The 23319-nt window shown below is 39.0% G+C and overlaps 1 protein-coding gene across 2 annotated transcripts; it reads right to left on the bottom strand.

Moving 5' to 3' along the window:
- Window positions 1-1933: 1933 nt before the first annotated feature.
- Window positions 1934-21725, bottom strand: LOC125295057 (glycosyltransferase family 92 protein F13G3.3-like). Of its 2 annotated transcripts, none has more exons than XM_048244193.1 (2): window positions 21612-21725; window positions 1934-4549 (listed from the first exon to the last, which is right to left on the bottom strand). In XM_048244193.1, the coding sequence occupies exon 2, from the start codon at window positions 4507-4509 to the stop codon at window positions 3112-3114; it is 1398 nt and encodes a 465-aa protein (XP_048100150.1). In that variant the 5' UTR covers window positions 4510-4549; window positions 21612-21725; the 3' UTR covers window positions 1934-3111. The 2 variants fall into 2 exon arrangements, with proteins under 2 accessions (XP_048100150.1, XP_048100151.1); XM_048244194.1 differs by lacking the exon at window positions 21612-21725 and adding an exon at window positions 6954-6971.
- Between the last annotated feature and the right edge of the window lie 1594 nt (window positions 21726-23319).

Genomic DNA, 23319 nt, shown 5'->3' on the forward strand with positions numbered 1-23319 from the left:
CAGCATCTTCGACGGTAGTCTATTAAAAATTAAAAAAAGTTTTAGATGTCCCAAACGGAGAGCCATACTTTCTTGTTTTTAACGATCTCTATGCTACTCACAAAAATGTAGGCATGGGGACATGATGAAGTAGGTTATCCAACTGTCGTGTGTTAAATTATTGTGATTACGAGCCAGTGGTTTTCAAACATTATGTGTGACTCGGACATCTAACTAAATGCAACAGGCTCATATCGTCCTCGCATTCGCAAAATGAGGACCAGTGTTTTGTCAAATTGCAAATAGCTATTCGTTTTAACTATTTTTTTTTTATGATAGTAGCCTATACAAAAAGCACTTTATACTATCTTAATATTGGAATATGGGGAGGGAAGTGGCGCGTCTGCAGTCAGCCAAATATGAATGTAATTCTGCGGCATAAAGCAGATGTAATTGTTTACAGAAAAATAAAAATGACATGTCAAGCAGTCAATTGACTACATTGCAGTCAAGAAGTAGGGCAAATTAATTTCTGAAACCAAAACGTGGGTCATAGTTGTCTAAGCCTCTATTAGTAGCCTGTTAAAAACGTCGCCAGATAGTATTAAATCAGCAACAACATTGTTTTCTGCAGAAGCCTACCCAAGGCTACAGATTAATTCTGAACAGTTATTTCTCTACTGGCTCAATTATCACACCACTGTTTTGATTTGCGTAGTTGCGTTAACCCCAACACTGACAATAATGTAGACGGCAAATTTCGATTTCGATTTTCATGTAGTCAAGCCTTAAGCCATACCCAAGTAGCCTAAATCGAGGTAATGTTTAATTATGCATGATTTATTTTGTTATTGAATTCGTAGGCTGGGATTACTCTCGGCAACAATTTTGTAAGGGACGGCAGGCAGAGCGATGTACAGTGGCAGAGCGACGCACAGTGGCTGAAAGTGGTACTAAAGCTTCTCGCAGCTTCACGCTGCGTAATGCGCGAATGAAGTGGTCATTTGAAAGCGATGCCCACTGTATGCATTTGCATACTTGTAACATTTTTAATAATACTCCCCCATCATGATATTACAACAATAACAATAATGAAAATTTTAATTTGAATATCGTCAATGTGAAAATAACTGTACTACGTCAGCAATAAATAGCTAATGTTCTCCTTACCATTTCAGTTCGTAAGTCCATACTATCCCATGGCTGAGCAAGGATTTCATGATTGGGCAAGGCTGCCCAGAGACATTGTGCATACTTGGAAGGTATTGTGGTAGTAGTACAACTGCAAATGTGAAAGGTGATAGTTACAAAATACGGGTGGGTGGTTTGTCAAATGCTGGAAACTTTTGGAATGTTTTCTTTTTTTTTAGCTTATGCACCCTCACATTGTCCCGAGTTCAAATACAAAATATGGTATCGATATGTGACAGTGTTCCTGAGATATGGACGACTTCCTGTTTCGGAGCTTCGCCGCCGATTTCGTTTGGCTGTGACGGGCAAACGCTTTCGAAAATCAAAGATCCTTCTGGTAACTTGTACATTATCCTTGGACCAAGCCTCACATCAAGTTTCGTGGCATTCAGACCAAATTTGTGACCTGTGAAAATTTAGTTTCGCTTTCTGTTCAATCCAATATGGCGGACGAACGACACGCCCACCTGACGTCATCTTCGCGAGCAACTTACACCGGTGCTGACCGGACGTTTTAAAGTTGGAACGGTGTCTCTGTCTCAAAGGGCCTAGGCGCTGGAGCTGACAAAAAATTAGGGAGAAGGGAAAAATAATAATAAAACTTAAGAAAAACAATAAGTGTGCTGCTTTGCAAGCACACTTAATCAAACTTAAGAAGAACAATAAGTGTGCTTTGCAAGCACACTTAATTAGAAGAAATAATAAATAGCATATTTATTAAACATTGAAAATGGGTCCCACAGACCCAAACACCTAACAAGAGTTAAAAAACAACATCATAATAATTTATTTCATCATTTATCATGTTCATGTTCACTAACATGTCCTCCTGGGGTCGGGACCATAGATATTAGAAGGCTAAATACCGCATTGTGCTACAGAACATATAATAACATGTCCTCCTGGGGTCGAGACCATAGATATTAGAAGGCTAAATACCGCATTGTGCTACAGAACATATAATAACATGTCCTCCTGGGGTCGAGACCATAGATATTAGAAAGGTAAATACTGCATTGTGCTGCAGAACAAATAACGCCGCCATCATGGTGGGGGAAACAATCACTGGTGGCCAATGGAGAAACAGCTGTCTCGTGTTGGAAATCAGACAGGTGTCTCTGATTGCAGGAAAGTGTTGCCCATAGACAGTAAGGTGTTTGCCGCCAGCAATATGGTGACTGTTTTCACGTATGCCACCTAATAGAACTCGACGGACAATGAGGTGTATAGCTTTCTAATATCTTTGTTCGGGACCCCATGTGGGGTCACCTGAAGTTCAAATGGGGTCAGCTGAGATACTGGGTCTCTTACAATTGACCAGTGCATTACATAAAAATAAACAGTAGTGAAACATATTAAAAACCATATGATATCCAAGTTATAGTGACCGATCCTTCATTACAATCTAGCTAAGTGAAAATAAAGTTAGACAGCCCGCCTGGCAAGTTTGATTGATGGAATTATACTTGATCAATGTTCGAGACAACCAGGCGAGAAACGACATTTGGAGAAAATCAAAGTACTGCTTTTGTCTGGATGTTAGCAGAGGTGAGTTGCGCTGTCTCTGGCAACATGTGAATGATTGGGGTCACCAATGTTTTGTGACATCAAAATGGGGTCACTAGTCTGTTCCAGTGTATGTGTTGTCCGACTGCGAGGAAGGAGCCGTGGCTCGTCTCTAAGGGACCAGACTGGGAAGGACCTTGACTTTGAGGTGTAGCCTACTCATGCATGTTTGTCCTGGGCTGCGATGGACCTTGTCTGGCCTGTCAGTCCAGAGCCATCAGCCAGTGCCCACCAGCCCATACGTTTGTAAAACTAGAGCACATTTTAGTCAGATGTCGGCTTGATTTTTGTTTTCTTACAATGAGCGTACCAAAGATACAAAGGTGATTCTATTTACTAAACAGTGGTGATGCCACAGCTGGGGACATCATTGACTCACAGACCTGACTGATTCAGTGCGTTATCAATGCTGGGAATTAAACGCTTCTCAAACTCCCAGAGTTTCTTGTCCACAAGCAACTGGTCTTTGGCCAGGTGTCCTTGCAGAGGGGCCCTGACATGGATTATGCGGCAAACATCGAATGGGACAATGACAACGGGTCCAAACTGGTTCAGTGTGGAGTGGACCGAAGTCCGCTCCACTCTCCGGGGGTCAATCAGCAGCTTGGTGGGGTTGAACACGTTCTTCCTGTCTGGCTCTCGGTAGATGTGCTCCAGGATGTTCACACCAGGCACACGCCTCCACTGAGGCAGACGAAATCGCCCAGTGTCTTCAAACTGCGTTTTGGGGAAGATGTGATTCTCAATCCTGAAGACCCCTGCATTGGGGTGTTGCTGCTGCAATGTGTCCATTAGCTTCTCCAGTTTACCATGTTTGTAAGGCATAATGATCTCATCAATGTCATTCAGCAGGAGGTACTTTGACTGGTACATATATCTGTATATACATTCATTCAGAGTGGCCAGCTGTCCATAATAATGAATGTCACCGTGGTGCAAGTCATACCTCCACCCAGTAGAGGGCGTTAGGAACTTGTCTATTGGCCAAGGCACAACTTCCAGCATACCCTCTCTACTGTAATACCTGAGGACTTTCTCAACATCCGGCCCACAGCTGGTGTTGTAGATGACAACCCTCTGAACCCCAATCAGCTTGTACACCTCCATGGTCTGTGCAAACTGGAGGGCATTATTGTAACCCCCAAAAAGGTTAGATATGCATATAGTAAATTTGTACTTAAAAGATTCTTTGATCTCATGGTTTTGGATTGTTAAAAAAGTCATATTGTCAGTGGTGTTTTTGTCAGATGTTATGCTGACATAAGAGGCTTGCTCATATAAGGCTTGCTGTGATGTGGTAGTAGTGCAAAACACGTCTGAAGTGTGAAAAGGAAAGCCAAAGTGGTCGCTGTGAATATCGACTTTTGCCTGTGAAGTCATACACCGACCATTAGCCTTAGCATTTGGACTAGCATTAGCGTTAGCATCAGTGTTAGCATCATCATTGGCACACAGGACGCAGTAGAGCGGCTGCAGCTCCTGTCTGCAGATGATGCTGATGACCCGGATGACTCCGCCCCGTCTGTGGTCCTTAAAGGCAGACACCATGAAGTGTCTGGAGCCTGGGATGGGGGTGATGGTCTCCGTGGGTGCCCGTTGCCATGGTGGCAGTGTAGGCTCTGCTGATGGCTGGTCTGTCTGCGGTTCAGACTCAGCTGAGGGTATTTCGCTTCTCATCAGGCTCACCAGGCGTATCACGTGCTCCCACCTCAGCACCAGGAGGAGGGTAAACGTGGTGATGCCAACCAGCAGCGCCAGCTTCCTCTGCATCATGTCTGTTCAGTCCACTGGGAGCACCTGCTATCTACACCAACTAGGATGATAGGATAACACACATAATTACACATAAGTACAAACAGACACCCAGATAGCAAGAGGTTGGCGGACCACTGGGAGTCAGCATCTACAATCTACACTGACAAGGATGACAGCATGACACATAAGGGTCCGATTAGTAAAACATAGAATACATATAAGTAAGGGATAATGTATTGTCCGTCAGTCATTATCGGAAAATAAGTCCTGACAGGGCGGTATGGGGTCCCCTCTTAGCCCATGGACAAATAAGATTTTTTGGTCTAATTCCGAGACCAGCTGCAACACACATAACATATCACAGCACTCTTTTGTCACTCTCAGTCTTGTGAATAATTTCCAAAAGTGTGTTGGCTGTGCAAGAATCTGAACAGCTCTCATTAAATCATGTTAGATATGCAGTGTTTCCCCTAGAATATTTTCCAGCAGTTGTGCTGTCAATCGTAGGAAGCATTTATTCCTGAAACTATTTTTCAGAGAGGTGAAAGGTCTAAGGTCAAAAGTAAAAGTACATTTCTCCAATTCAGCAATGTTATTGGCAGTTTGTCAATAGCAGTGATGGTACGAGGGTGCAAATATCTTAAAAGTCACACCAATTACATCCCAACATAACCAGTGTAACCAAAAGTACAACCATAGACTGTATATATAGAACTGGACAGTGTACCGTCTGTTAAGAGTGATGCGAGCGTTAGTCCAGAGCCCCCTGGTGGCTGGCTGCAGTACAATGTGTAACTCCGCCCATCCCCATGTATTTCAATGGCCAAGTATCCAACTTTCCGTGTCACTTTTCTCACCTAAAACTATTTTTGTATCAACAACCTTTTAATCGAAAAAAATAGTTTTCAAGATGCTTCAATACACACAATTTTTCTTTTCTCGCTGAATTTTCTTTTTTTTAATGTTATATTAACAAATCTAAAAAGGGCGTGTTTACACCTATGATTGACAGCTGGCTGGCTGCAGACACGACGCTTTGTCCATTATGTTTTACCGTCTAGGCTGCAGACACTACCACGTCATCGCTCACTTATTTTAACGACACCTGATTTCGACACATAATCTAACCTAAATAAGTGTTGCTGTTATTATCATTAGGCTATATCTTATCACAGTATGACTAAATACATATTGATAGTCATACATTGTGTAGTTGTTTGTAAGAGACATCGTTGTTAGTTGTGACAGATTCTTTGTGAAAAAAGATATGCGCTGTTCTTTCATAGATGCTAAGCCCTGGGGATCAATAAAGTATCTATCTATCTATCTAAGTATATTAGCTCATAGCATGCTAAATCATGCTAGCATTAGCCAGTTGATAGGTAAAGTAAAAGGGCTCTGCTATATTGATCCGAAGTGACATTAGCCATAGTCACCATCATTTACAGTCCTACTTGTTTCAAATGGTTTAACGTAACCAGTGATTGCCGCCATCATCGTTGCAACTTCATTTGAATACACACAAGTCACTGGAGAAGGCGATGTTAAGTTTCATTAATGTTAACTCTTGCTTAGTTTTGCGAATGGCAATAAACGCCACCTAGCCTGCTAGGTCGACAACCTCGGTATGCCCATTTATGAATCAGCCCGACAAATAACGTTACTTGTGTTTTAGTGTAACACTTTATTGGACCATAGCTTAACGTGAGGAGGGATTCAAAGTTACAAATGGCCAATTTGCTTAGTATGCTCAGAACAGCGGTATCTGAAAATGTGTTAAGGTATCGTTACCTGCGATTGCACTGCTAGAGAAGCATTTTGCATTAGTATGGTTTGATCAGGTCTTGCCAGTGATGTGTAAATCCTCCCGTAGACGTACATTATTTCAAAATAATATGTCTAAATTAAAAACTGTGACAACTCATTGATAGGCTCTCTCAATATGTCTGTAATCGTATGCCTCTACCACAGGCTTGCTAGTCTTTCACCAGAGAGGGTGCTCCATTGAAAATCAAAAATGTAATATTGCAGCCTTCATGTCAGCTGTAAAAATATGAGAACATGGACCTACTACTTCAGGATACTCTGTAAACATTTTACACATAATCAGGAAGCTACTTTGCTGTTTAGTGTGTGATGTGTTTAAAGTGGTACTACGTTTAAAGAAACATTTTTATTCTTTGTTTAAAGTGCATAAGAAAATACCACATTATGATGATGATGGTTATGGTTACCCTTAACAAATACAAAACAATATAATACTTAAAACAGGGATCAATCAATAGCCTAATTAAATAAACAATGAAAATGAGGGAAGCAATAATAAATCATAATGCCCGTTCAATCAATAATATAATAACAATAACATGGTAAGACTACATTAAGGAGAATATCAATAATAAACAATGTCAAATTAATCAACAGCCTATAATGAAAATAAAACAGTACAACTGCATACAAACCATAATGTATAAGAAGTGCTTAAAAGACCAAAAACCATCACAAGAACGAAGAGCACTGGGCAACTCATTCCACCAACATGGAACCACTGAGGAAAAGACATTCAATCAAACATTCAATATTGATTTAGTATCAACCAATAATAATTCTGATATTAATATTCTTGTAACGTCTACATCTTTGTGTAGGCTACAGTTAAATACTAAGCAATAGCCTCTGACTTAAATACCAAGGCAGTTAAATGACCGTGGTATGGTATAGTCTACGTCAGCGGTCCCCAACCACCGGGACATTCCTAACCGGGCCGTAGCCTAGACATGAGTTTAAAAAAAAAATGCATGCAAACTAAACTAAATTTAATTCGCAATAATGTCACGTTTTTACATGGCATAGGCTTATATGCAGTTGTTTGATTGCACGCATGTTTGCATTTTGCAAGGTCTATTTTCTTACGTCTGTCCCGCCTTCACTTTTACCAAACACTTTTACATATTGCCTTCAGTGCTGCGCAGCCTCAGGTCAGCTCACTTCACTTGATCAGTTCTTGGCGAACGTTAGTGTCACACGAAGTTAGCTAAACTGCTAGAATGAGCAACAAAAACAAGCATCTTTAGCAGGTCACTGGCCAGAGTGTTTGAGTTGCGAGAGCCGCTGCAGAGATTTCTTACAGAAAAAAAGTCACCGTTAGCTGCACATTTTAGTGATGAGGACTGGGTGTCAAAACTCGCTTACCTGTGTGACATATTCGGGTTGCTTAATGACCTCAACCTGTCACTCCAGGGGAGAATGATGTCTGTCTTTAAACTGGCAGATAAAGTCGCTGCATTTAAAGCCAACTGTCTTCCATCACCCCCAGATGGAAGCTTCTTGTTGCAGGGAAACAAGCAGGGCACCCACTGATTATATTCGTAATGCACGTTTATTTCCCATGTTTTGTTCCCATATTTTGTTAAGCATGTTCACACTTATAGATGTAGCTTCAAGTTGTTCAATATTCATAGTTCATATTGTTCAATTTTCACTTCTTCAAGTTCACGTTTTTCACAAGAGATCGTTACCTTCACTGTTCATACATAACTGGAGCTAGTTCTTTTCAAGTAATGCATGCACAACACATATGGAACATGGAACCCCAAACACCCCACCCGGTCATGAAAAAAATAGGAATCAAACCGGTCCATGTTACATAAAAGGTTGGGGACCCCTGGTCTACGTGATGCACAGGACTACACAGTTAACCCATTTAAAAAGCATCATCATCTCAGTATACCCATTTAAAATAGGCAAGGATACGTATTTAATAACATTTGGGGTTGCTCACAGTATACCCACCACTACAACTAACTAACTAGACTACACCACTGGTTAAATGGCGCATTGAAATTTACAATTTGTGTGAGTTCAGGGGCATACAGAAAGTTGAAGTTTGGGTGACATCAATAAAGAAAATAGAAACAAAGGGATGTGTACAGCCTCAAGTATGAATGAGGTCACATTAACAGAAGGTTCAGAGCAGCGGCAGACCTTTCTTGGTGCCACGCAAGTTATTGAAAGTCACGTGTTTTCAGAACGTAGTGGTGCTGTGCCATGTCCCATGTATAAGGGGCTTCTGGTTGATCCAGTGACGGTGGGTGATGATGTCAGGGAGATGGATGTCCGGGGACTTGGAGAAAGGGGGAGGACATGCCACCTCAGACCACTCCAGCCAAACCACTTCACGTAGGCATTCCCTTGCTTGCAGACTAATGTAGATCATGGAGACCACCTTGCCGCCACCTCCAGTACATTCAGCCATCACCCATATCTTACCTGCAAAAAGGAAAGTTACAATAAAGTTAGTCAGACAATTTTACAACTAGGGCTGCACGATTATGGCCAAAATGATAATCACGATTATTTTGATCAATATTGAGATCACGATAATTAATTAATTTTAGTGACAAAAATATTTTTTCCCTAAACATATTGGACTTGCTATCTGGCTCATCCAAATTCTTCCCTTCACATTTACTCCCCTAAATTACTGCAAATATAGACTTGACTGCGACTTCCAAACTTCCAAACAAATGTTTTGTGCATGCTACTTTGTTAGTATTTGGGGAAACGGTAACGGCCCACCGGGCATCCTCCCAACGCTCCCCAGTAGCCAGTTAAGCTCTGCTTCTTGTTCCTGAGTTTAATCGCTTAGTCCAGGGGTTTCCAAACTTTTTGACTCAAGGACCACATTGGGTTTTGAAAATTGGCCGGCGGGCCACACACTAATAATAATAATAATAATAATAATAATAATAATAACATTTTGTATTATTTAAATGACAACTTAAAGGGACACCAGGCAAGCCTGATGCTTTTTCTCTCTGAAACTCCCCTATTTCGGTCTGAAGCTCTTTTTCCTTTTCTTTGCATCTTCCGTCAAGGGTTTTCGCTGCTTCTTCGCCCGGCTCTGCCATTATACACACGTTTGCAACAATCGCTAAGCGTTTCGTTAGCCTCCCTCTGTGCTGTGGATGCAGGATGGAAACTGAAACTGCTTCGTTGGCGGGTACGATACACTGAACTTGCAAGCGGGATATTCTTCCCTACAGGCAGTAGATGGCGAGAAAGTCTTCATTCGCCCTGTAATGACTCATTTAACCATATACCGACTTACGAAGATGAGTAATTAACACGAAAACGTTGCCTGGTGTCCCTTTAATTTCTTAAGAAATACTGTTAATTTGATGCTGTTTAAATCATTCATAAATGGTGCATTGACACTTTAAGACTCTTTGCTATGGCTAGTGCTGTGCCCTCTTACAGTTTATAATGGTCAGTAGTGGGAACTACTGTTGCCATCGCGCTCTCTCCTTCTCGTGCACTCAAATACGTTCCCAAATGGAGTAGCATAACATAGTTAGATCTGCTTCTATGGAGATACTATCTATCTCGATGTAACAAGCTGTTTTGACATTGACATTGTAAACGTTGTCTAAGAAGAGTGTTAAGCAGTTTGCAGTAGCCTAAAGTTGACCACAACGTCATCTATCGCTGGAAAGAAATAGCGAGCAGCCTATGATAAACTAATAAATGCTCGGCGGGCGGATTGAAGTCGCGTGGCGGGCCGCAGTTTGGACACCCCTGGTTTAGTCATTCGTTGATATGTAAACCACTGACGTGTAGGCTACATTTTCATTATTGCTTACTCGTTTTGCGTAGGCTGTCTTGAAACGCATATGCATTGTAGGTTCCACATGTAGCTTATAAAACACATGAATAAATTAACGAATCCGTCGTTAGCTCAACACTTATTATAGGCTATATTGGAGGAAGCAAACAAGGACTAAAAGTTAACGTGATAAAAAAAAAGGCATGTGTGGTTTACGTCATGTGATGTGTTTCACGGTATGAGTTGAGAGCCCTGCTTTGCTTATGTTTTGGTTAACTTCACTTGCCTGAACCGAAATATTTTCGAACAACGGATGATCCGCTTCGGGACAAGCTCTTGGCCTTCTGCTGCGCCACACATTTGATTTTTGATCGTCGTTTTTTTGTATAATCTAACTAGCCTACTAATAGTTAACATAATGCTATTAGTCCACAGTGCATCCAAACTGAGCAGTTCATCAGGCTGAGCAGTGCAGGGAGCAGCTGTCATTGGTAGGCTGCATGCAGGCACATGGTCAGACAAGTTTAAAGAACGCTTGATTTGTTTTGTAGCGGAGCGTTCTATGGGTTGCCAGGTTGGTTCTATGGATAGAGCACGCATTTTAAATATCGCTCGATCACGCAAATTTGATCGTGGGAAGCCAAAATCGTGATCGTGATTAAAATTCGATTAATTGTGCAGCCCTATTTACAAAGCATCTAATCAGGCACTCAACACCACTAGTAATACCAATTAATTAAATATATGTGTGCAATAAACTTCACAGCCTACCTAATGTTAACTACACATTTAAATATGCGGTGTGAATGTTATTAACTAAGCGCCAGCTTGAAAAATAACGTTATCAGTATGACTGATCATGGACGTTAGATGACAAACTAAGGTCTTTCTCAAATGTTCACTGATATCCCTGGGAAGTGACTGGTTCTTGGCGTAGTGTTTAATGCAGGCGATTCATTTATCGATCATTCACTTATGTCTACAACTACCGACCTACCGATCTATTTTTTACAGTCTATGCTACCGACCTACCATCACAGAAGTAGCTCTAAAAGAGGTGTCTGTCGTTAACGTTAGAAAAAATGCTGGCAAACTGGCTAGTAGTTACATTAACATGACTGGACCTGGCATGGACCTGGTTGATGAGGTCCATGCTTCACATTACGTTAACGTTAACTTGCGTTGCTTTATCACATCATACCATTGCTTTATCACATCATATACTGTACTGACTGTCTAGTCATGTACAGTCAATGGTTACTCCATGTTGAGATGGCATACATTGAGATATTTGAAAACAGCAACAACTAATAAAACCAAGTATATCATGCATCGACTGTTACGGTTGCTGTGTGCTAATCTTCACTTCAACGACTAACTTAGCCTCCCGTTAACGGTAACGTTAATGTAGCTGCTAACGTTAGCATGTAATTCGCTGTCCGTATTTCTGTTGTTAGCTCATTAGTATTCATCATACTAAATTGTCACAGTCTATAATCAACATAATAAGCTCTCTTAGACGTATTTAAGAACACCAATAGACAAAAAAAACTTTTCAGTTGATACGCAACACTCACCAGACAAGAACAAACCGATTGTTGTTTGTACTGTTTAGCTAACTCACAGCCGCAAAATTCATCCAGCCTTCGGCGCCGAGTCGACCTGTGTTGTGGAAAGGAGAAGGTGGCGGGTTTCACTTGACAAGGGGCGTGTTTAACTCGCTGAGTGGCAACTGAGTGGGCGTGCCTGACCGCAACTCCTCTTCACTGCGCATGCTTCAACTTTTGCTGCGCAGCCGCACTTCAAATTGGCTCCAAATTTTCCAAGATGGTGTCACCTCGGCGGCTTCAATTCCATAGAACACTGCAGAATGCAGCCACACTGTCCAGTTCTATATATACAGTCTATGAGTACAACACAAAACAATACAGCCATAGTACCTTCTTTCTCACTTTCTCTGTGCCTAAAATGATCAAACCCCCCCACACACACACACACACACACTCGTCATTCAGAACGACACAGTGTCCAATGTGGATTCCTTTAGATTCCTGGGATAAACCATTTTACAAGACCTAAAATGGTCTCTCCACATTTATGCTATCCAGAAAAAGGCCAAGCAGAGGTTACAGTATACTTCCTGAGACAGCTAAGGAAGTTTAATCTGCCTAAGGAGCTGCTGACCACTTTCTACTCAGCCATCATTCAGTCTGTCATCTGCACCTCCATCACTGTCTGGTTTGGGTCAGCCACCAAATGGGACAATTAAGGCTTGCAGAGAGGATCATTGGTGCTGACCTTCCCTCCATCCAGGACCTGTACCGGTTTATATAAAATAGACTAGGCTTTCATTTGTAAAATTGATTTGGAATATTTTAACCTGCAGCCTAGGCTACTTACAGATCATGGCATTGTGTACACTGTAGGCATAAATTAGGCTACTTCAGATCAGGCAGCATCATGGTGTCAATCGTCACTGCTTTTGTCTCTGAACGTGACAAAATGTGACAGCCCAGTGTAGGAGCAATTAAAGGTACACTATGGAGGTTTAGATATTTTTGGCGACTGTAGAGCTCCCTCTAGAGCCGCGATGTATTTATATGTTACTCTGCTACTGTAAATAGCAAACTTCTCACAACTTTTCCCCCCTGTACACAACGCAAATGCATTTCTTGTGGAGGTAAAGAGGCAAAAACTATCCCCAAAGAGCTATATATATACTGACGCGATTCTCGCGAGATTTGGTGGGCAGCCGATCTTGGAAGTTGCATAGCTGGTTTTCTCAGTAGGGACTCGCTACAGTACATCTATGCTCAGGGGCGCAGGAGATATTTTCAAAGTGAGGGGGACCAAATTGTGAGCAAAAACCCAGATAGTGAAATTGAGCTTCTAGATATCACACCACCACTTCTGTCTACCATCATAATATTTTAAACTTGCCAAAATATTAAGATCATAACAATGATGGTTTTCAAAATATGTTTTGATCAAAACTGGAGGATGGGCAGAATACCAGTTCTGCCCTCAGACCAGCTTCTTGCTATGTGGGCGGTCTCAGCTTTTTTTTTATTTATGCGATTCTACTTTTGAGTTATTTTACACTGCTTGGGAACTCGAAGAGGTATGCACAAAATATATGTGTATTTGTAAATACAAAAACACAAATACACAAATATATAAAGTAAATTGTACAAATATGTGTGTATTTGTAAATATATTTTTGACATCTACAAATAAATATGTTTGGTTTTGTGTGTGGGAGGCGTTGGATTCTGCATTTGTGGATCACATTTGTGGATTTGTGAATCGCATATGTGGATTTGTGGATGACGTAATTTTGAGACATTCCTATCGCACAGCGATCCACAAACAAATACCCCCGAATTCGTGCGTGCAAATTCACCCTCCTCTGGACAACCAGTAGATGGCAGTGTTGTACAACATGTCTGTTATCAACTGATAGCAACTGAATCTTTCCGACCACTGTTTTCCCTAGTTCAGTTCAGTCAAGTCAAGTGGTCTATGACTAGCAGGATCATAGACTGTAGGCCTATATATAGAACAGTCTATGAGCAGGATTAACAACATGTATGGGTAAGTAATAACTATAGCCAGAACGATTTATTATCGGTTTCAATGTGTAGTGCCGTTTTTAATTTCATAGACTATAAATAAGTCCATTTAGTCAGTGTACAGCTGCTAACGTTAACCAGCTGGTGCTTGCACAAAACACATTAAGTTAAGATTTCCCTTAAAATCCGATTTAGGGCCCCCTTAAAATAAAATGTAGTTTTCCCTAAAGTTATTGTGTCTTGCAACTCAAATGACAGGCTGTGTTTGTGTTCGCTGTTTTACAGATGTTGCTCTTAACCCTCTGGCGCATAGCGGTCACTACAGTGGACAGCTGTTTAAAAGTCATTTTCTTCCTAAATGCAATTGTTTCTATGGTGGAATTCCATATCAGTTGTTAGAATGCTCTCTGCCCCCCTTCATTAAGGTTTATTGAGTGGTAGGTTGTTAGAACTACAAGTAAACCTCCTCTGAATCCAAGATGGCCGACAAACAGCCACACGGTCGGCCCCTGCTGGGATATCTTGTCAATCCTTCTATACCAGAAGAACCCCATGATATGCGGGGATATCTAAGGAACAATATAATTATTTTAGTTTTGAAAATGTTATTTCAAATAAGTCTAAAATTGCGATTAACGATGTGTCCAATATAGTGGACGTCATGCATTTCTAAGTATATTTCCAATACAAGTCATGTGGTTTATTCATCTTTTATTATGATTTATCTTGGTTATCTTATCTTGATATTCAGTTCATTTTTGGTGTATTTATGTTAGTTTTAAAAATCTGTAAATTTTTGTGCAGATTAGATGTAGTTTGTGTTAGTAAAAAAAACATTTTATCATATTTTTAGAACACAAGTACAGCAAAGAATAGGGAAGACTATAGAATGGTCCAGGAAATTCCCTTGAAGAAGTATGGAGTATGTTTGTTCCTTTTAGAGATGTTTTGAAAGCTTAAATGGATACAGTTGCTAGCACTGTTTGCTTTCTTATTTCGGCCTAAATAATAGGTCTATAGAACGTTGAGGTGTGTGAAAGTATAGTTAAATGCTTTTCAAAGCATAAAATGAAATAGCTGTTCATGGATTTATGATAAAATTGAATTTGATTCATTCTTCCATTAAGTTTATTCTGTTTGTGTTGAGTGTTTAAGTGCATGTAGTCCAGTGTAGTGGACATGTCTGTAACTTTCTGAAAGAATCATATTTAAAAAAAAAAAAAAGTGAATATTTGTTTTTTTCATGTTCTAAGAAGAGTAAAAACACATTTAAAAAAACTTGACTCAGGCTTTCATAATTCATGCATCAGAGGTTAACGTTACAGATGTTAACATACCTTAACGTAAGGTGAGAGCCAGCTCAGCTGAGATCGCTATCTGACAGACTGCCATTAATGTCAATATTGCTAAATGGACTTATTTATACAGTCTATGAAATTAAAAAACGGCACTACACATCGAAACCGATAATAAATCGTTCTGGCTAGTTGTTATTACTTACCCATCAATTTAATCCAGTGTCTTCCATGTCGTTAATCCTGCTAGTCATAGACCACTTGACTTGACTGAACTGAACTAGGGGAAAACAGTGGTCGGAAAAAAACAGTTGCTACCAGTTGATAACAGACATGTTGTAGGGTAGAGTGGGGGAAACGCCCCTTGGGGTAAAACGCCCCCCCTCCTATATTTCACAAACTAATCACTAGATGAAGTAAAATGTTGTTGTTTTTATTTCTATGCACTATGTTGACAATGGTGATGTACAAGTACCCACCATAAAATGGATGCATGCTCTGTACTTCAGGAAAACAAAAGAAAAATGGATTTTTAGGCAAGTGTTCTAATTTTCAGCAGTCACTAAAACAAAGTTGGATATTGCCAATATATTGATCAAATATAGTAGCTTGTAATCAATTTATTGATTATATTTTATTGCTCCACAATAGATTTTGTTTACTTTAGTTGCTTACTTTTGGTTTTGCTATTAATGTATGAGGGGCATTGCTTTGACAGGGTGGGGGCATTTTACCCCACCGCTGGGGCAAAACGCCCCTTTTGCACAATTTTTGTTGTTGGTAAAATACTAATTAACTGTTAACTCTGGACAATTTTCATATTTGGTTTATAATTCATGACATTGTCACTCAAAACTAGGATAGCAATTCTACATATATTTAGCTTTTTGTTTCACAGTAATATCACATATTCCTTAAGGGGGGCGTTTTCCCCCACTCTACCCTACAACACTGCCATCTACTGGTTGTCATGAGGAGGGTGAATTCGCATGCGCAAATTCGGGGTATTTGTTTGTGGATCGCTGTGCGATAGGAATGTCTGAAAATTACGTTATCCACAAATCCACAAATGCAATCCAGAAATGCAGAATCCAACGCCTCCCACACACAAAACCAAACATATTTATTTGTAGATGTCAAAAATATATTTACAAATACACACATATTTGTACAAATTACTTTATATATTTGTGTATTTGTGTTTTTGTATTTACAAATACACATATATTTTGTGCATACCTCTTCGAGTATGTACAAATCTTTATGAGACAATTCTACCCCCATCCTGAATACTCTAAAAGCTGCATGGGATGTTTATACGTCTGTGATCCAAACACACATGATCAAATAGTAAGGCCTACTTAAATTGTCTGGTATAAAGTTGTCAATCAAATTACCTAATCAACATGCACTCTAGTTAACATTTATTGATGTAATGTTAGAAAATGTGACGGAACACTTGTAATGGCTTTACCAGAACACATGAAGATCAAAGAAATCAACAGGCAATTATCTAAATACATTGAATTAATTAAAATTATTAATAATATTTAACATGTACTTTTTACATTTGAACATATTGTGGACAATTACATATAACGTGTTGTTTTACATGAATTTCTGTCTCAAATGTGAAGAGAATTCACTAAAAGTGAGGAAAGTGAGGTAAATGTTGAAAATTTATCAGCTAAAAAATTGTAACCGAATTTTTACATTCAGCACCCCATACATAATTGACTGACAAGGTGTTACAATCGAAAACATAGTCTACCCAACCCCCCCATATATATATATATATCAGGATATTAGTATGTGGAAGCTGTGTTTGCACCAAAGCTCTCCTGCATTATATTAGGCTACCTCACACATTCTTCATATGCGTCATACATTCATCTATTATTATTCTAACTATTAAACGTCCACCACCATTATGAAATACAATCATGGCACAAAAATAATAAATAAAAATTTCACTCCAAGTCCATTCTGAATGCTGTTAATGTTATGGCTCTTTCAATCCTCAAATAAATGTGTGTGTGTGTGTGTGTGTATGCATTTTCTGTAGTAGGGGTGTCCCCAAAGTGCTAATCACCACAATCACCAGTGGTAGTAGTGGTATAATGCGGTAAAATAAAGTAGGTCAAATCTATTTCAAGATGTGATACTAGCATGTTTTTAAAGTCTTTGCTCCATACATTTATGTGTCAAAATAAAATATTCATAATGGGAAATAATATTGCCTTTAAAGTATAATTCAATTCAATTCAAATCACTTTATTCTTCCCCATGGGGCAATTAAATACAAATTCCAGCGAAAATTGACCCAAGGGTGTTTTTCTGTATTAAAACACATCAAATAGCTGTGTGGAGACAGTATTTTTCGTTGATCAACCACTACAGAGCTTGCTCCGGTATACGCTATAGAGCCCAAATGGCAAACAGTGGATTAGCTAAGGGCCGTGAACGAAACGCTTCCCAAATAGCATTTTTTTAACTAGTAATATTGTTTAAAACAGCATCAAACCTCCTCAGTAGCTTGCTCAGGGTCCCTACACTGTAAAAAATTACACAGTAAGAATGCATGAAAAAAATGAGGCAACTTATTACACGTGAAAATATTAGGGAAAAATATAACCCTATTATTTTTAAGAATATAGACTTTAACAAATCATGGAAATTTACTTAAATATTAATGTATACAAAAAAAATTGTGTAAAATATCTCAATGCAATTAAGCATATTCAAAATAAATCAAGGAAATTTCCCTAATTTTTTCTGGTTAATTTCGCATGATAAAATCACGTGTAATATAGTTGCCTCACTTATTTTGAGCAGTTATGCATGTTTTAAATAAGTCTATTACCATACATTTTAAAGGATGTGGTGTATATACACAATTAGAGAATCAGTATTTAATTTAACAGCATTTATTCAGTGTAAATTAAACCTGACGTTGAGGAAAAAAAAAATAACAATAGCTTGGCCATTTAAAAATATTCAGATGACTGACAGAGATATAACAAACATATCATCTTCATCAACATCTACACAAAATCCTCCAACTCTCCGCAAAAAAGCAGTATGGTGTCTGGCCGCTCAGCCAAACTGAGTAATCCGGGACAAAGGGACCTTGGTCAGACAGGTAACCAAGGACTTAATGGTGACTATGAATGAGATCTAGAGTTCCTTTGAGAAGATGAGAAGTGTAAAGAAGGACAAACATCAGTTCAAAATTGTTTTTACACAACAATTCTACTACCAAATTTAGGTTTTTCTTGTCACGCTGCAGGCAAGTTTTTCACATTACAAAACAAAACATACCCATGCATTTCAACAATGTGGCTGACCAGGATATGATGCCGTCTTGTGCAGTGTGTCAAGGTGCTCAATCTCCTATACTCCTCCATTGTTTCCTCTCCCCCTGAACTCTTCTCCAGAACCTCCTGGACCATCTATGGGTAAAAGAGAAACAATAACGGTGATAAACTTGTAAAGAGAAAACTTACCTGCACCCTCTAAAAACACAGGCGATGTATTAAAGTGTAACTCAAGAGTACAAACAACCTAGGGTCTATTTATGGTAGCATGGTAGCAAAATTGTGTTAATTGGTGGAGTTTTGAGCAAGACCGTTTTTTGCGTTAACACTGAATGGGCTTACAGTGAAAGCTAAGGGGGCAGCAAGCATGTCGAAAAAACAAACGCTATTTTAAACCACTGGCAGTGCTCAAAATATAATTACACTTGGTAGTGTGGTGAGGGTCTCTACAGATGAACTAAAGTATTATAAACTTTTGAAAGTTTACAGGAGATTATAACAAGACCTGTATCTGAAGGAAGAAAATTGCCTAGATTAGTGTTCCGTTAACGCAAATGGCTGGAGCGTTTGATCTTGCAGCACTAGATATCTGGCTGAATCTAAAAACCTTACGTTCAGCCAGATCTGTATAGTGCTGCAAGATTGAACGCGTCCGCTGATTTGACACTACCGAACTCAAAGCCAGGTTTCCGTGATTTGGAGGACAGACAATGATTTCTCCTAGTGAGATTTTAATTTTAAATGCTCACCCATTTGGCCTTTTCTGCTGCATCCCCTATGGCAGAGGTGTTCTCTCCTGCACCAGGAGATTGATGTCCCTCGTTTGAAGAGGACCTCTCCATATCACTTCAGAAAAGTGAAAAATTTAGAGTAGAAGAACCTGCTGGCACAAATTCTGCAAAACACAAAATTGGAATCTTAAAGGGTTGCTTTAAGAATTTAAGAAATTCAGTTTCCAAATTTAGTTAATTTAATTCAACTAAAGGGTAACAAAATCTTTTTTTTTTTACCTTACCCACTGGCCAAGTGATCTGATATCAGATGCATGCAAACATTGATTTCAAATTTATTTCATTCAAATACTGTATGTGCATGAACACTAGCTAAGCTCACATAAAACCTCACCTTCAATGAAACTTTCATAAGAAAAACCAGGCTGCAGTTTGAGGTACTTTTTTAGTCCACGGTACTGGACCTTGATGAGCATTTTGCCAACCCTGTTAAAACAAACAAAATCCATAATTATATAAACACAAGAACCACAAATGACTATCAGCAGTATATCAACTAACTAGCAAAGGACTTCCAAAATTCATTCTGACATCATTTACCATGTAGGCTACCAAATGTTTTAACCAAGACAAACATAAGTGTTTATGTGTTTAAATATGTTAACATAACCGCTAAATAACCCAAATAAAACCAACAAACACTTAACTAATATCAGTGCCATACTATTACTGAGAATGGACAATGCACCTAACCTTAACCAACAACACTAACAGTTACCTTACACCACGTGTATGCTACAAATGCCTTAAGGAATGCCCTGGTGGTCTCAGCTAACGTTAGCTACGAGCAAAATATATATAACCCGAATTAAAAGCAAATAGTGTTCAGTTCAATCAAACGTCAATTAGTTGACAGACTGCTTTAATTAGTCAGTCAACAGATCCCTTTGTGCCAGACAAGCATTTGGCACCACACTAGATCGCTTAGAACAGTGGAGTCCTGGCTAACTAATGTTAACCAGCTACGTTAGCATGTTAGCTATTCCCTCAGTGGCTATTAAAATTCCAACCGTCTTTTCAAATTCGTTACAGAAAGATTAAGACGTCGTCGACTCCAATATTATATTAATGTCAGTTTAGAGTGTCCCAAGTATTACAAATGATTATAAACTTGGCCATTTCAAATTGAAAAGGTTATAATATAACCTACCGAAGCTTGCTGGTTAGTTTACCAACCATCTGAGTACAGCTAGCGACCTTGCTACTGTTAAGCTAACTTCACCAATATTTCCTAGTAGGTCAAACACGTTGGTATGAAAATATATACCTGAGATGTGACATTACTTAATTGTATATTTGTAGTAGTTTTTCATGCTAGCTTTCACAAGTAGCAGGAACAAATTACTTTACCTTTTACTATTCCATGCTGAACTTCAATGGCGTCCGTCTTCGAGGCATTCTTTTCAAAATCTCAACTGAAGGACGTTTTTCAGATGTTCAAAATATTTGAGGAAAAGGCTGCACATTTATCAGCGAGAAATTGTGCAACTTCCCACAATTCTTTCAGGGAACATTTTCTCTGAAATTTTTTCTTGCAAATGTAGTTGATTTATTTGGGGGAAAACATAATAGTTATTTTTTTAAGGCGACTGCTTCAAGAAATTAAGTCATACTTGATTTTTTTTGTGTAATTTCCGTGGCACCAGGATTCATTTTTTACAGTGTACACATAAAACGAAGCACCAACAACATAGTTAGCGAACCCGGAGTTTACTACAGTCCAGTCAGATATAATTATAATTGTGACTTTTCTCTAAATGAGATGAAAATGAAAATAATTTTTATCTTATCAGAGTATATGAGTAAAGTTCAGTTTCGAGTGCATTATGAGTACACAGTGCTTTTCCTGTCCCTTAAAGCTCTTTAAACTAGGGCTGTCAATCGATTAAAAAATATATTCTAATTAATTACATACTCTGTGATTAATTAATCTAAATTAATCGCATATATAATTTTTGCTGTGAAAGTATTTTAAATATTTAAATTCAAATGAATCATTGAATAATCAGCATTAGTGACATTAAAGTTCAAAAACTCTTGTATTATTATTATATAATAATGGCCATAATAATCTATGATATGACCTAAATGCTGAGGAAATAAATTCAAAATTGCTTTTTTTTTTTTTTCACATACAAGGTATTTCAGGCCACAGATATAACCTAGCGGACACAATGAAAATAAATTAACACTCCCCTCAATATCAACACTATTTCTTTGCATTGATGTGCGACTTTAGAGTTGATGAACTCCGGTGATATGCAAATTCCTTGCTGCAGACATTGCAGAGGACTTTTAATCAACACTTTATTTTTATCAACACCATCAGGCCGTTTTTTAAAAGTAAATGTTCCAATCAATGATCTAGGCAGGACATTTCCTTCTCTTTCCTTCATTTTACAGTCTAATGGTTACTGACTAGAACGGCTCGGGGTCATACGGAATCGATTAATCTGCGTTATTTTTTCTCAAATGAATTAATCGAAATTAATCAGTTATTTTGACAGCCCTACTTTAAACACATGCCGAGAACCACTCACCTCGGCCACTGGACACAGATCTCCTTTCCTGGATTGGAGGTTGTCCAACTCCTTCAGTTCTCTATCAGTATCTCTGTATCTCTAACAACTCTGGAAAATAAGCTAAGCCCTCACAGGCTGGCAAACTGCATGATGAAAAACTGAAAAGGAGGGCAGCAAATCTGCTGTAATACAAGCTCCCCCTACGCCATCACACTCTTATCTTCTTCAAACAGACACACCAAAGAATGCAGATAACACTTGTTAACCTGTAATCTAAAAGAAATCACTCAAAGCATTTTTTTTATATATTTGTTTATATTGTTATGTACATAAACAGTATATAAACAGTTGAACTTCTAACACTGTTCTGGTCAAAAATGACCGATTTACACATTCCCTGTACCATAAATATGCCATTTTTCATCAGATTGCCTCAAGACCTTCACTTCACAAAAGACACTTGAACACATTAAATTCATTGTGACTAATTTCTTTGAATTTTGAGTGATTTATTCAACTTGGTCACACTTTTTTTTGTTTACGGTCAAAAATGACCGCCATAGGAGGGAAAGAGTATAATTTTCATCCAGGAGTTGAAAGACATCTCAATACACACACTCCTAATATACACACTTCCCTGTGCGTGTGTGCCCATTCTACACATGAATCATACTTTCTACAAGAAAGCTTAGAGTAAATTATGGGAGCCCAGTGTTTTCTTGTACTAATGTACTTCTCCCCCAATGTGAACCGTACCTGCCAAACAAATCAATCTTCAATGTTTGCACACACATGCATGCATGCACACACATATAGACATATATGTACACACATGGTTCATGTTGTCAGTTCATGTTATCATGTTGCCACTTGTGCATGTGAACCACCAATGTTCGCACACACATGCATGCACACACACACAGAGAAACACCCACACCCACACACAAACAGACACAATACACACACACACACACACACACACACACACTAATTTGACTCCCTTTACTATCCAAATGCAACTGCAAGAAACATGTCTGCAATGACTCACAGTCATTCTGCTGCATTCAGGAACTGTGCAGGTGTCTTACGACACAACATTTTCTGAAGTGTGGAAAGAAACAGACATACACAGGCATAAACAGACAACATTTTCGCTCATTTGTACCATAACAGACTCGCACATGGCCATACCAAATAAACTAGTGGTAGTAGGGAAGCAAGTGTATTTAGGCTAGTGACAAATGGTCAGAAAGGGCTTTGGTTTTTGAGATGCCCTTACCGGAGGTAGAACTAAACGCAACAATGTTTTTCCTCATCTCTAAGGTCTCCCATATATGAAATGGATTCTTGGCTAAAAATATTTTACTGCTATAGTAAATATATTTTACTGCTATAGTTCAAAGGGGAACATGAATGTGCGATCTCCTTCCAGCCCAGCTTCTTGGCCTCTTTTATGTGTGCTATTGTGTCCCCTTGACAGATTGACAAGATAGGCTTTTATATGTGTGTACAGCTATGTGAAACACTCCCAACACTGGGAATAACAGAGGAAAAGAGTATTGACTGTGACCTCTGACCTGACTGTGAAGTGTTGATGGAAGGCCAACATAGAGACAACACAGTCACACACACACACACACACACACTCACACAATTACCCCCACACACACACTCACAAGCAAAAACAAACACACAGATAAGCACACATAATTCATCATTGGTGGAA

Source organism: Alosa alosa, chromosome 5, assembly GCF_017589495.1.
Source record: "Alosa alosa isolate M-15738 ecotype Scorff River chromosome 5, AALO_Geno_1.1, whole genome shotgun sequence".
Taxonomy (NCBI): domain Eukaryota; kingdom Metazoa; phylum Chordata; class Actinopteri; order Clupeiformes; family Clupeidae; genus Alosa; species Alosa alosa.

Bases quoted from the DNA above. Each gene is read 5' to 3' on its own strand.
- LOC125295057 (XM_048244193.1), bottom strand. From the start codon at position 4,509: ATGATGCAGAGGAAGCTGGCGCTGCTGGTTGGCATCACCACGTTTACC.